This window comes from Ascaphus truei, chromosome 1 (genome assembly GCF_040206685.1).
Source record: "Ascaphus truei isolate aAscTru1 chromosome 1, aAscTru1.hap1, whole genome shotgun sequence".
Classification (NCBI taxonomy): Eukaryota; Metazoa; Chordata; class Amphibia; order Anura; family Ascaphidae; genus Ascaphus; species Ascaphus truei.
In genome coordinates, this window is record NC_134483.1 from 191,192,341 (window position 1) to 191,207,028 (window position 14,688).

Here is a 14,688-nt window from a genome sequence, read left to right on the forward strand (position 1 = left end):
TAGAAGAATCGATCTGCTCCCCATGCGAAATTAAGACTCTCCTCTGGCTTAATAGAAAATCCAGACCAGCTGAGGTTTACACAAACCCGGTGTTATCTTTCGCATGTAATCTTTGGGACTCCCTTAAAGCTAGGTTCCAACTGACTGGTACCCCATCCCTCATGCAACCCCTGTTTTCAGATCCCTCCCTCCCTTTTTACACTAATAACCGACAATCCAACCTTTGGGTCCAAAAAGGACTCCTAAGAGTTAATGATATTCTCATCAAAGGTAAAGTCCCTCCATTCACCTCGTTACAAACGAGCCACGACATTCCCTCCTCTGAATTTTTCAGATTTCTCCAAATTAGGCACTATATTCAATCCATTTACAAGCCAAACCAACCACATGTGTTAACGCTATATGAAGACTGGTGTGTACGTCAGCCTCTTATGAAGGGCATTACTTCCAGGCTATACCATAGTTTGACGCCCGTCAAAATAGCCAAATCCCTGATAAATATATGACATCCTGGGAGGAGGAGTTAAATACCAATTTGGATTTTGATGTCTGGAAAGATGTTTGGGAGGCTGCCTCCAAAAATTCTTCCTGTGTGGTGATTAAGGAGAATATTTACAAGCTAATATTTAGATGGTATATGACTCCTACCAGGTTGAACTCTTTTCTCCCAGGTGTCTCTCCTTTATGTTGGCGTGGTTGTGGCAAAAGGGGGAATATACTGCACATATTTTGGTCGTGTCCAAAAATTCAGCAAACATGGAGGGAAATGTTTGCTTTAATACACAGGGTTCTGGGAATCATTGTCCCACAGGACCCAATACATACAGTCTTGGGAAAACCAATGGCTAATTGTAACAAAAAAGAAATTAAAGTTATCTCCCAAATTCTAAATGCTACTAGATGCACCAACGCCAAAAACTGGAAACAACCGACTCCCCCATCCTTAAACCAAATCAATAACAAAATCTGGCATATAGTCTACATGGAAAAACTCACTGCCTACCTAACTGGTTCCACTTCACAATTCTCAGAGACATGGGCTCCTTGGTTTAGAAATGCAGGTATATCCCCATATTTAGACTAGATTATTTGGAACAGAGTGATTTAAGATTTATGATCTATGTTGTACCACATCTGTAATTTAATATGTTACATGGTTTCAAATGCTGTCCCCTTCCCCCCTTCCCATACTCTCCTCCCTTCCAGTGTAATCAGACTATTTTCAATATTGTACCATTGTATTGTTCCCCCCCCCTTTTTCTTTTTGTACCCCCCTTACTTTTGGAAAAATGATTAATAAACAACTTAAATAACAAAAAAAAAACCAACAACACTTTACTATAATATTAAATAACTAAATGTATTTTATGTTGACTCAATAAGACATAGTTAATAGAATTGATAGCTGATAATATTTCTTACCCCCGATGACTGCAGAATCACTTTTAATTGCATTAGCTACGGGCTCTCCTTCATGTATTGGTCCTGAATGATCTACAATCACAAAATGAAAAATTGCTAAATGAGACAGATTCTCCAAACCAGCTTAAATGTAATTGTTATATTCTCAGATGTGTAGTCACATTGTATCAGTCCTAGTATGTTGCCAGTGACATCACAAATGTATGATGCATGACTGTTGAGAAACAGACACAAATATTTAAATAACGTATTTATTTCACTTTGCAAAGCAACTCCATAAATAAAGTATATTGCATCTCAAAGTGAAGAATTGTGAAAAAAATTATGTAATGGTGGTTAACTTGAAGTAAACAAATGTCAGAATTGGTGCTACAGTCTCAAATTCTTTATAAGTTATGTTTTTTCTAGTCTTTTGTTAAATAAAGGCAGAGGTTCATTAATTTTATATGCAATGTTTACAGTGTAATTCACAATTTTATGAGATTAAACAAATGATTGTACATTAAATTGGGTTGTGTTAGTACTGAAGTACTCTTAAATTAAATTGCAAAGTTAGCCTCAACAGGAAAAGTATTTGATTATCATGCACAATAGTTAAAAATCTTTAAAATAAAGAAACATGATGGTACTATATATAAAGAAAGAAAGATGTATAGAGAAAAACACAACAAAGGAATGAGAAAGATTGAACATGTTGTTAAATAAAACTAATAGTAGCCATAAACTCACTTTACCTGCAAATGAATGTATTGTTTCACTTGAGGTTGAGTCTATTTCATTTAAAGAGCCACAATTGGACTCTTTTACGTGTCCTTTTATTGTGACTGGGGATAATTTCTCATGGTACAATGCAGCTTTCAATGGGATAATTTGGTTAAAATGCACTGACGAAAGACATCCAACAAACCCATGTGTATTTGCCTTCATAGTCTCAAAATCGACATCACTTTTATCTGTTAAGAAAAAAAATCAGGACACAATTAATCAATCAGAAAAGTAGTAGTAATAACCTGCATCTTACAAAGCACATTTTAATCCAATGCACACATGTGGTTTTGCTGCTTTCAGTCTGCAAATAGTACATACTGTATGAAACAAAATGTTCCTCCGCAATATCCACTGTGAAATAAATAATTTGTGCAATGTATATAAAATGTTACAAAACATCAATGTTACTTGGTTACAGCACATACTGTACATAATTGTTAGATTAAAAACTATTATTTTAAAAGAACAATTTGCATTTGTTTAGAAATAAATACATAACTACTGTACAGTATGTAATTCATGTTATTCTTTCTAAATGTGAGAACATACAGTAGAAAGCTTATTTTCTTTTTCTTTTGCCCGATTTAATATAAACCCTGTACTTCATCTTCACCAGTACAGGTAAAATGTTATTCTTGCATATGTTAAAAGTTGAGAAGGTTTGGCAACAAATTATTGTTTAGATTATTTGGGCCTCTATTCATACTATATGCAAGTCTTAGTATGTGAAGCACTTAGAATGCAGATGGAAGGAAAATGGGGAGTGGATAAGGATTTGTAGGCTAACAAGTAGGCTGAGAAGTGCCTGTGAATGTATAGGCAACTACAATTATTTTGCTTCAGTAGGGTAAGCAGAATGTAAGGACGACATTTGCTTCTCCTCATAAAAATAGTTCCTTTAGTCTTCCAAATAGATGTATATTTGTTTGTATCTTTCTTAGGAGAGCAGCACACAAACCAAATCTAGTATACACAAAATGAATGATTTTTATAGCATCCAAACATACGTACTGCTGCGGCCAAGTTTATTCGAGCATTTGCCCGTTCTTGGCCGCAGCAGTAGCCTGGCGCGCGCCCGAGTGTGACGGGCGCGCGCCGAAGCAGCGGAAGAGCGCCCTCCGATCGGGGCGCTCTCCCTACCGCTACCGGGTCCGCCGGGTGCCCCGGAACCCCCTGCCGCCGTCCCGCAGATCGCGGGACACCAGGGCTCCCTCGGGGAGCCCTGAACGTGCGTGCAGGGGGCGCAGGCTCCCGAAGACGCCTGACCGCGCGTCTATGACGTGCGGCACGCCGAGGGGCAGCCACAAGCAAGCCGGGAAATATCCCGGCTTGCGGTACCGACCACACTGCAATAAAGTGTGTCGGTACTGTAGTGGCTCAAAAGTCTCTTGATATTCAACTACAAGAGTACTTGTCACGGTAACTTATGACACGATATAACGAACACCAAATATCTGGGTTGAACTGAACGAGGCTTAGATATAATAAAATATATTTATTCCTTTAAAAGGTGAACACAGCAATATAGTACAATTAACAGGCAAGAAGGTAACACTTACTTAGGTTGAGGAATGGACAAGTATCAGCTAGCAATTCTCCAGCAATCCGGTGACATTCCAGGTGAAATCAGAAGAACAACTAAAACTGTAGGGTTGACACAGTTTATATACCTTTGTAACCCTATTCTTAACATTGAATACAGACTATTGGTGAACAATTATATGTATCCAATCCCTAACGTGGAAACACAGTTTAACCCATGCCCCCCAGCTAGTTAGCCCATGCGTACTGGGACTCTGAGGGTCTTATTTCTGTAGCCCCATAATTAAATCAGGGGCGACGACCAGTCTAGCAGATGAAGTATCTGGCAGGATCTTCATTGTTTGTAGGTGTAGATATAACACTTACAAACCACTCCAGTTTGATGCTTCTCCGCCCTCAGGTAAACAATTAGAGTGGCAGAGTCTTTTGATCAGTACTTGGTTCCTAGTGTAAACAATCAGGGCAGTTAACTTTTGATCACAAGGCTTATGCTAAATCATCCGGCTGCCCTTCCTGACCTATTAGCATAGCAGATGGAGTCTGCATTTTCAGAGCATATCCAAAATACCATATACACTTTAATATCTTCACATATTAATAAGTTCCGTTCTGGTGGGCCCAGTGGGTCAGAATTTGCCAGTTTTTAATGCCTACAGTGACTCTACATATTGGCCAAATTTCAACTCTCTGCGACCTCCAGAACCGGAGATACAGAAATGCACTTTAAAACATTTTTTTAAAATACAGGATTATAATGAAACATGGGAACAGGGGAACCTACATTTTCCTGACATGACAAGGTGTAAGCCACATTCCTGGACCGCAGTCCAGTTAACCCCTTGCCTCCCTGGTGAGGTCAGGGGGTGGCCATATGGGGTGCAACCCCTTTAATACCGGGCCAACCCCCCTCTCCCTCTACACCTCCCCTTCTTAATGGGTGACCTGTGGCTCACTGGCCCTAACGGGGAGTGGGGCACTGCTGGCATCCTTAACGAACTCAATCTCAGAGGGATAGTACTGACGTGAAAGTCCATCAGCATTGCTGTTTTCACTACCCTTTTTGTACTGAATAGTAAACTCAAACTCTTGCAAGACCAAGCTCCACCTTAGCAACTTGGCATTCTCCCCTGATGCCCTCTGCAGCCAACTCAGGGGGTTGTGGTCTGTGAGGACCGTGAAAGCCCTTCCATACACATAGGGCTGGAGTTTTTTTAGTGCCCACACAATGGCCAAGCACTCTTTCTCAATGGTGACACTTCTCTGGGGAGTAGTTTTCGGCTGAGGTACACCACAGGGTGCTCTCTACCGTCATCCCCCACTTGGCTCAACACAGCCCCAATGCCATAGTCCGAGGCATCAGTCTGTATAAGGAAATGTTTGGTATAGTCTGGGGCAGCCAGTATGGGGGCCCCAGCAAGCGCAGTTTTCAGTGCCTGGAAAGCAGTTTCACAGGCAGGAGTCCAGGTGATAAGCACAGGTAGTTGCTTCTTAGTCAAATCAGTTAGGGGTTTGGCCACGGCGCTGTACCGTGGGACAAACTTCCTATAGTACCCTGCGGTGCCCAAAAATGACATGACCTGTTTCTTGGTTTTTGGAGCAGGCCACTGAACTATGGCTTCTACCTTGGCTGTCTCTGGTTTGAGGTGCCCTCCACCCACCCTGTGCCCTAAGTACAGGAAATATGCCATCCCTACCATACACTTAGTGGGTTTCAAGGTTAGCCCAGCCTCCCTGATCCTATCCAGCACCGCAGCTACATGTCCTAAGTGGGAGTCCCAGGAATTACTAAAGACAGCAATGTCATCTTAGTAAGCCCTGGCATAGCTCTGCATCCCTTCCAGTAACCTATTGACCAGGTGTTGGAAGGTAGCCGGGGCATTCTTCATCCCAAATGGCATCACCAAAAACTCATAGAGGCCACTTGGAGTGATGAATGCTGACTTCTCCCTAGCCTCCAGGGTCAGTGAGATTTGCCTATAGCCTTTGCTCAAATCCATAGTGGTCAGATACTTTGCCCCCGTGAGTTCATCCAGTAACTCATCCATGCGGGGCATGGGGTAGGCATCTGACACCGTCCCAGCGTTGAGCAAGCGGAAGTCCACACAAAACCGGGTGGTCTTGTCCTTCTTAGGGACTAGAACTACCGGGCTTGCCCAAGGACTCTGGGACGGAGTAATTACCCCTAGGGTCAGCATCTCCTCTATCTCCCTTTCCATACTGGTCTTGACCTCTGCTGACACTCTATAAGCATACTTATGCAGAGGCTGCAGATCCCCTGTGTGCACTGGGTGTTTTGTGAGATGTGTGGTCCCTGGCATGTCAGTGAAGAGGGCTCTAAACTTAGATAGCATGTCTCTGGCTTCTACCTGCTGCCTAGCACTCAACTGTGCCCCTATCTCTACCTGCTCCACAGTGTTTCCCTGCCTAACCTCCCCTAGGAGATCAGACAGAGCATTGCTCGCCGGATTCTCCAGCAGTGGGCTACAAATGGCCATTACTGCTCCCATACTTGGTGCTCTGTATTTTTTCAGCATATTGACATGATATGTCTTATGCCACTCAGGCTCTACCTGTACAACGTAGTTGTACTCATTCACCTTTTGGATAACCGGGTACGGTCCCGACCAGGCAGCCATCAACTTGTTCTCCCGAGTGGGTTTGAGAACAAGCACCTGCTGTCCTGGGATGAATTTCCTGCTACGGGCATTCCGGTCATACCATTGCTTTTGCTTGGTCTGAGCGGCCCTGAGGTGGTCCTGGGCCACCCCCATGAGCATTTCTAACCAGTCTCGGAGATCTACTACATACTGGATCACTGGAGCATCAGTAGAAGTAGCCTCCCCTTCCCATCCCTCACAGAATAGGTCCAGAGGTCCACGTACCATGCGGCCATATAGTAGCTCAAAGGGGGAGAAGCCTGTAGATTCCTGCGGTACCTCTCGGTAGGCAAACAGCAAGTGCGGTAAATGAATCTCCCAGTCTTTCCCCTCCGCCTCTATAAAGGTCCGAAGCATCTGCTTCAGGGTACCGTTAAACCTCTCACATAATCCGTTTGTCTGGGGATGGTAAGGGGTAGTGCGCCGGTGCTGTACACCGCATGCATCCCAGAGACAATGTAACAGTTCACTCATGAACTGTGACCCCTGATCGGTTAGGATCTCACTAGGGAAACCTACCCTAGAGAAAATGTTCAGCAAAGCTGCTGCCACTGTCTTGGCACTTATGGTGGCAAGCGCTACCGCCTCAGGGTACCGGGTGGCAAAATCCACCACCGTGAGGATGTAGCGCTTCCCTGACCTGCTAGGAATCATAAGGGGTCCTACAAGGTCCATCGCTACTTTCTGTAAGGGTTCCCCTATTATCAGTAGGGGTTTCAGGGGTGCCTTCACACGGTAGCCCACCTTACCCACTCGCTGGCAGGCATCACAAGAGCGGCAGAAAGTGCCCACATCTCGAGATGCCCCCGGCCAGTAGAAACGCTGTAATAACCGGGCTCGCGTTCTGTTGACCCCCTGATGTCCCGCTAACGGAATAGAGTGAGCTACCCGTAACAGTTGCTGTTGGTACCCCTGGGGCACTACTAGCTGTCGCTTACCGGTCAATACCTCCTCTTTCCCTGGGTTCCCTTCTTCTCTATACAGGAGTCCCTTATACCATAGGCAGTGCTCAGTGCCTTCCCCTGCCTGAGATTCGGACGCCCGAAGTCTCACGCCGGCCAGGGTAGGGTCTGTCTTTACTGCCTCCCTAAACTGGGCTCCTAATTCTGGCCACCCCCCAGTCATGTCATTATCCGGAGAATGGGGAAGGGTGAGGGGAAACAGTAAGTCGGTCTGTGGTTGTAACTGATCCTGGCTTACCTCCCCGGGCTCCTCTGCGCCCTCCATAAACGTTGGTCCCAAAGGCTGGGGGACTGGCGCCGCCGCCATTGGTGCTGTCTTGCTCCGGGTAACCGCCATCACTGCAGCGGGTTTGGGCATTCGGTCATAGGTGCAGGTCATTGGACCCAGATTGTTGCCAAGAAGAGCTTCAGCGTCCAAACCGGATAAAACCCCCACCTCCGGCACACCCTGGCCCTCCCCCCAATCCAAAAATATTCTGGCCACTTGCAGGAAACGTGGCTCTCCGTCGGCCACAGTGATCTGTATCCCAGGGCCTGGGAGTAATTGCTCTGGCCGGACCATATCAGGTCGGACCAGGGTCACTGCAGCTCCTGAATCCATCAAGCCGACTGCTTGCCTGTCACCGACTGTGACCGGGGTGAGATGTCTGCTCCGGCCGTCTGTCTGCTGCAGGTCCACGCTGAGATGTCCTCTGCTCCTGGCTGTAGGCACCGATGAAACCGGGACAGGTGTGGCATGGGATGTCTCGCTGGGAGTTGGTTCCATGACCGGTCCGGAGTCTTTGGAGGAAGCCACCCGCATGCGGGCTACCGGCTTCGCAGCTGGGGTGCGTTACCCCTGATGGGGTCCGCCGGAACACAGGGTTTCCGGGCAATCTGGCCTGATGTGACCAGGGTGGTTGCAGTTGTAGCACCGCCGCTCGTGCCAGAGCTCCCCCGCCTTCAGTGACTGCTGCCCGCCAGCGGCCTCTGAGTCCATTGGGGGGTATTGGCAGACTTTTTGGCCGGTGCGCCACCACCGCCGCTTTGGCTACTGCTTTGGCGGGCATCAGGGCTCGGCTGGCCACATAGTCATCTGCAAGCCTCGCCGCCTGGTAAGTCTTGGGCTTCTGGTCGTACACCCAAGCCCTCACCGCCGGCGGGCACTGCTGCATGAGCTGCTCCTGAAAGATGAGGTCCAGCAGGCGTTGGTAAGTCCGTGCCTCATAGCCCTCCACCCAGCGTATCCCGTACAAAGCCATGCGGGTCACGTAGGTAACATAGGACTCTAGGGGTTGCCTCTCTTCCTGCCGGAATTTACCCCGGTAGGCTTCAGGGGTAAAACCGTACTGAAACAATAACAGTTCTTTCAGGTGTTCATAGTCATCCGCATACTCATCTGGAAGTGCCATCATCGTCTGCTTAGCCAAGCTGGACAGTAAGGGGTCCAAACGTGCAACCCTATGCTGGGGAAGCACTTTGTACCGCCGGCACTGTGTTTCGAAGTTCTTCAAAAAACTGTCGATCTGATCAGTACCTTCCACGAACTTGGTGAGACTGTGCTGGTCCAATTTGAGTTCATCTTTGTTGGGTTGGACAGGGGGGCAATAAGCGGGTCTGTTCACTGCCATAGTGATAAACTGCAGCTGCTCCTCTGGTGTCCCTCTGTCTCTCCATGCAGTAATCAGTGCCAACATTTCAGGGGTGCATGGACTGGTAGCCGCAGCAACCAGTACCCCTCCTGTTGCACTGCTCCCGGGAGGTGCACTCGTTCCCTCCCCGAGATTCCACTGCCCCGGCACTGGGTTCCTTCCCTGATCTCCGGGTGGCTGTATAAGGGCAAGCTGAGCCGTATCCTGAGGCTCTGCAAGCCGGGCTTCACAGTCAGCAATTGCGTCTACCATGTCTGCGACCTCCTGGTTCTCATAGGGCAGTCCATATTCATGGCACTTGTCTTTCAGCTGAGCTTGTGTCCTCATGTTGGATGAGCCTTCAGCCTCGCTCATGGTTCACGGTCGCAGCAGTGAGGTGGTGTTACAACTTGTGTTAACTGTTGCACTACTGTGTTCAATATCTTTTGTCCCAGGAACTCGCAATTCCCTTCGAGTTCCCACTATATTACAGGGTCCTGCAGTACACTTAGTTCAATTAAATTCACTAAGTTCAGTTCAATCCCGCCGCTGCCACCAGTTAATTATATGCTTGTCACGGTAACTTATGACAAGATATAATGAACACCAAATATCTGGGTTGAACTGAACGAGGCTTAGATATAATAAAATATATGTATTCCTTAAAAAGGTGAACACAGCAATATAGTACAATTAACAGGCAAGAAGGTAACACTTACTTAGGGTTGAGGAATGGACAAGTATCAGCTAGCAATTCTCCAGCAATCCGGTGACATTCCAGGTGAAATCAGAAGAACAACTAAAACTGTAGGGTTGACACAGTTTATATACCTTTGTAACCCTATTCTTAACATTGAATACAGACTATTGGTGAACAATTATCTGTATCCAATCCCTAACGTGGAAACACAGTTTAACCCATACCCCCCAGCTAGTTAGCCCATGCGTACTGGGACTCTGAGGGTCTTATTTCTGTAGCCCCATAATTAAATCAGGGGCGACGACCAGTCTACCAGATGAAGTATCTGGCAGGATCTTCATTGTTTGTAAGTGTAGATATAACACTTACAAACCACTCCAGTTTGATGCTTCTCCGCCCTCAGGTAAACAATTAGAGTGGCAGAGTCTTTTGATCAGTACTTGTTTCCTAGTGTAAACAATCAGGGCAGTTAACTTTTGATCACAGGGCTTATGCTAAATCATCCGGCTGCCCTTCCTGACCTATTAGCATAGCCGAGGGAGTCTGCATTTTCAGAGCAGATCCAAAATACCATATACACTTTAATATCTTCACATATTAATAAGTTCCGTTCTGGTGGGCCCAGTGGGTAGAAATTTGCCAGTTTTTAATGCCTACAGTGACTCTACATATTGGCCAAATTTCAACTCTCTGTGACCTCCAGAACTGGAGATACAGAAATGCACTTTAAAACATTTTTAAAATACAGGATTATAATGAAACATGGGAACAGAGGAACATACATTTTCCTGACATGACAAGGGTTAAGCCACATTCCTGGACCGCAGTCCAGTTAACCCCTTGCCTCCCTGGTGAGGTCAGGGGGTGGCCATATGGGGTGCAACCCCTTTAATACTGGGCCAACCCCCCTCTCCCTCTACAGTACTGTATATACAGATGTAGCAAGACTTACTGTCCACGGCACCATAGAAAAACAAGAAAATGTTTTCGATGCCAGGGACAGTGGCTGCTGGGATCGAGCTTTGGGATCCATGCTTCTGAATGGGACCCTGACAGCATTAATCCTGCTCCTGATCGCACTTAAGTCAGAAGCAGCATAATCAAGTGACTGTCAGCTCCCCCAAACACCATCTCCTCATAGGTATCAACATCATGAAGGGGAATACTGTAGGAACATATTCGGTCATCAAGGGAGTTGGACAGGAAATTTACGTTCCTTATTCCTCATAAGGTGCCTTAGACTTGTCAACCCAATAACACTTTGTGTGCTATGGGAAGCCAGCGAATCACTTCCTGCTGTCTCTAGAGTTGTATTTACTTTAAAATAAAGTATTTCAATTCAGTATGTTTCTAGCACTCTGGCAGATGGCACAGTGAATATTTGTGACCATGTTCTGTTACACAGCAGCCACCTTTGTACATATACAGTACATCATGTATCACCAAAATCAGTGCTCTTTCCAGTTGTAGCTCCCTTCCCCTGGCTTCCTTTAAATGAAGATCACTTATACTTCCTATTTGACAGTTTAATGTTCCTTATGTAGCACACCTGAGATACCTATGACATATGCTATTAGCTAAATTAGCTACATCAGTGAGCAGTGAGCCCTCAAATGTATGTGACAGTGAAGCTCACACTGCTAGAGCTGCTGCCTAGAAAATCACTATTTGTGGGTTCTAGTCCTGTTACACAGGCGGCACACTTTATTCGAGTGCGGCTCATTCCGCAAGCCGGGAAATGTCCCGGCTTGCGAGCCGCACTCCCTCAGCGTTCCGCGCATTACCGATGCGCGGTCACGCATCATCGGGTGCCTGTGCCGCCTGTACGCGTGCCCAGGGCTCCCCGAGGGAGCCCTGGTGTCGCGTGAATGTACTGACGGCGGCGGGACGTTCCGGGGGACCCGGCGGACCCGGTAAGGAGAGGGGGAAGCCCCGATCGGCGGGCCTCTCCTCCAAGGCTCCGGCGCGCGCCCGGACCCTCCGGCGTGCGCCAGGTTACTGCTGCGGCCGAGAACGGGCAAATGCACGAATAAACTCGGCCGCAGCAGTAGGTCTGATACCAGTACACCATTCCAGTCATTAGGTGCTTTAGGCTTATACTGCACTGACACACTTTATTCGAGCAAATACCCAGTATGTACCTGGCAGATACCTGGAATGCGCCGCTCCTCACCTCTGACAAGCCCCGTTACGTTTGCCTTCCCAGCCTGGGTTCATGCCTGGCTGACGGGCGGCTGATCTGTTAAATGATAATGATTAGGATTTAATAGGCTGCAATGCTTCGCGTGTCTACCAGATGGCATAAATTCATGAATTGTAATGCAGTATATATATATATACGGTGCAGTATTGCAGCCATGGGGAATAAAATGCTTCAATCCCTGCCTGGAAAATACCTCAATGCACTCGGGCAGAAAACAGTCACAAACCTCAATACACCCGGGTATACCCGAATTCGTGGGACTAGCCAAGCTCAAATAAAGTGTGTCGCCAGTGTAGGTAGAGGCAAATAATTATTTTGGATTGGTTCACATCTAAATATAATCCTCCAATAAATAAGCTCACACCTTAGTGTACATAATATACAAAGCACCACATAGAACTTCTACACATGAAAATTGATATATATTCATTATAAGGTATCTGTGAAAAATAAAAAATACTATCCCAGACTGTGCACTCATTGACATACCATTTATTGACATAAAAAGTCATATGAAAAAGTGATCAATAGTTTTTTTTTTATTAAAAATAATAATAATAATAATAAATGACCAATTAAATAAAATCAGAAAAACGTGAGGGTCAATGGTGTTGGCTGTATTGTTAGTGTTGAGTCCCGTGGAAGCAAAGAGTGAAACGCGTTGAGTCAGAGTAAGTTAATTGGGAGAACTGAAGCTTGGAAACACGGGCATCCAGAGCTGTACCCACAGGCAAGGTGTCCTTCCGCCCTCACTTGTGACGTCATCCAGAAGTGACGCATATGGAAGGAAAGGCTGAGACGCGAGTGGGATACACAGCAGCATCTACCGGCTCCATTCTGTTGGCGTTTCTCTCCAATGAATGTTATATTATTTGAAAATGTGAGTTTGTTATTCTTATCCTGTACTTTTTAATACATTTGGTGAAACAGTACACATTATTGTGGCATTTCTCTCCTATTGCATATTTGATGACTACAAACCATACACACTGAGGGGTATCATGTGACCATACCGTCCATTTGCAAAAGGGCTCCAGTCAGAGAGAGAAGAATCTCTGACATATCTTTTATATCTGGAAGTTTTGTGAGTGCAACCTTATCAGAGCCTTAAGACTGATCTAACACTAGTATATACCATCTGCACTATTTTTGCTCTCTTTTATATTCTATATATCACTGGACACATTCAGCGCTCCTCCTCTCAAAGAAGAAAAAGAGACTGTTACAGTACGATTGGGACACAGAACAGTCAAAACTGAGGTTGTTGAGCAGCTCCACTTCACATTATATATTTTTTATTATTATTCTTCACTATGGTTTGGTGAAGGATATTGGTTGATTACACATTTGAAGTTTATTCACTTTGCACTTTGTATTTCATTAGAAATATATGTATTTGTTATCACTTTAGAAGCGCCCAGTCCACTCCCCCTTTCCTTATGTATTGTTAGAGTGCAGTAACAGACAGATAGTAGTCAGAAGGTAAATCTTAGTAGTCCCTGCTGAGCCCTTAGGTGAAGGGAGTGGCGACTAATTGGATACTGACTGATTTGACAGGTATATGTCAAACAAGAGAATCTTCCACAGTGTAACATCCCTTTTAATATAGCCTTATTGGTAAACTAAGGAAGGACTTAGTGTCAGGGATCCACATACAATCAGTATGGCTGAATCCTTAGCAACATCAGTCTGTATCTAGCTGAATGTACTGTACATAGGGAAGATTATAAAGTAATCTACCCAGCTTCATGCAAACTGCTTAGCAGCAGGTATGTATACTTGCATGTGAGATGGTACTGTATAACAGTGCATGTGAGTATCTACAGAGACCCATCATTCCCTAAGCAGAGAACCAACCGCCGCAGAAACTACAGCCAAAAGCAAACATGAATGTTTAAAAAAGCTGGATACCAGAAGGAGAAGGCATCTTGCAGGCACGCTAACAATTCTCTCCTGGTAATAATAGACTCTCAGCTTGCATCCATTGTGATGCGAGGCATAGGGATACTGCCCTACATTTGCTTTGCCATTGTAACAGCTTTTTCAGGGTCTTAGGCAAGGGAAAAAGGGGGTGAGGGAACAAGACAAAGATAAAGGGGGCAACATTTTGAGGCATAATGCCCCTTCTTCTGGCCTTCTTCTGGCCCGTTCCCCAAGATCACAGCGATCAAGGGTACTTCCCTTATGTCCTATGAGGACAGTGTCTCCAACAAGTAAAAAATGCAAAGGCAAAGAGGGTGAAATGAGTATACATATGAACAAAGGATAACAACGCAAAATCCAACCTAATGACTAGCAACAGTGCTAATTTGAGTAAATCCCAATGGGGCTAATGGCTATAAGGTAAGCCAAAAAGTGTACCTACAGTATGGCAGAAAGAATAATAATGCAATATCAGGCATACAGTAATGACTTGCAGCAGAGCTGATAATAAAAACAGATAGTGCTTAGAAACTCCAATGCTGGAAGAGCCAAACCTCAAAGTATAAGCTGCTGTGAGCTGCAAAAGCCAATATAGTGTAACAACGAAGTCAGTCAAGTGAATGGTGAAGTCACCACTTAGCTGTTTAGGAGTATTATGTGCACCCAAATCCAGAAATGTCTCTGGCAGCAGCACTAGAAAGTCTGTCGGTCGACTAAATACTCTAATCAGCTCTGTATGTTTGTACTATAACTATAAACTACTTTTTGCTATTTGCACTACTCTGAGTAACAGCAAAGTAGACGCTACATGTCCTGGTATTTTGTGCTATACTCTAGTGTAACAGGACTTCCCCCACACTCTGGAGATTTCACCGTTACCTGGTGTTGTGCTGCTCACCTG

At 45.5% G+C, this 14,688-nt stretch overlaps 1 protein-coding gene across 2 annotated transcripts in view; it reads right to left on the bottom strand.

Moving 5' to 3' along the window:
• The window catches only part of CNTNAP4 (contactin associated protein family member 4), a 580,041-nt gene that overhangs the window by 10,184 nt on the left and 555,169 nt on the right, over positions 1 to 14,688 (bottom strand). For both annotated transcript variants that reach the window (XM_075599587.1, XM_075599597.1), the window contains 2 exons: positions 2,157 to 2,375; positions 1,423 to 1,494 (listed from right to left, as the gene is read on the bottom strand). In XM_075599587.1, the coding sequence (XP_075455702.1) occupies positions 1,423 to 1,494; positions 2,157 to 2,375 (291 nt within the window). The remainder of the gene's footprint in view (positions 1 to 1,422; positions 1,495 to 2,156; positions 2,376 to 14,688) is intronic.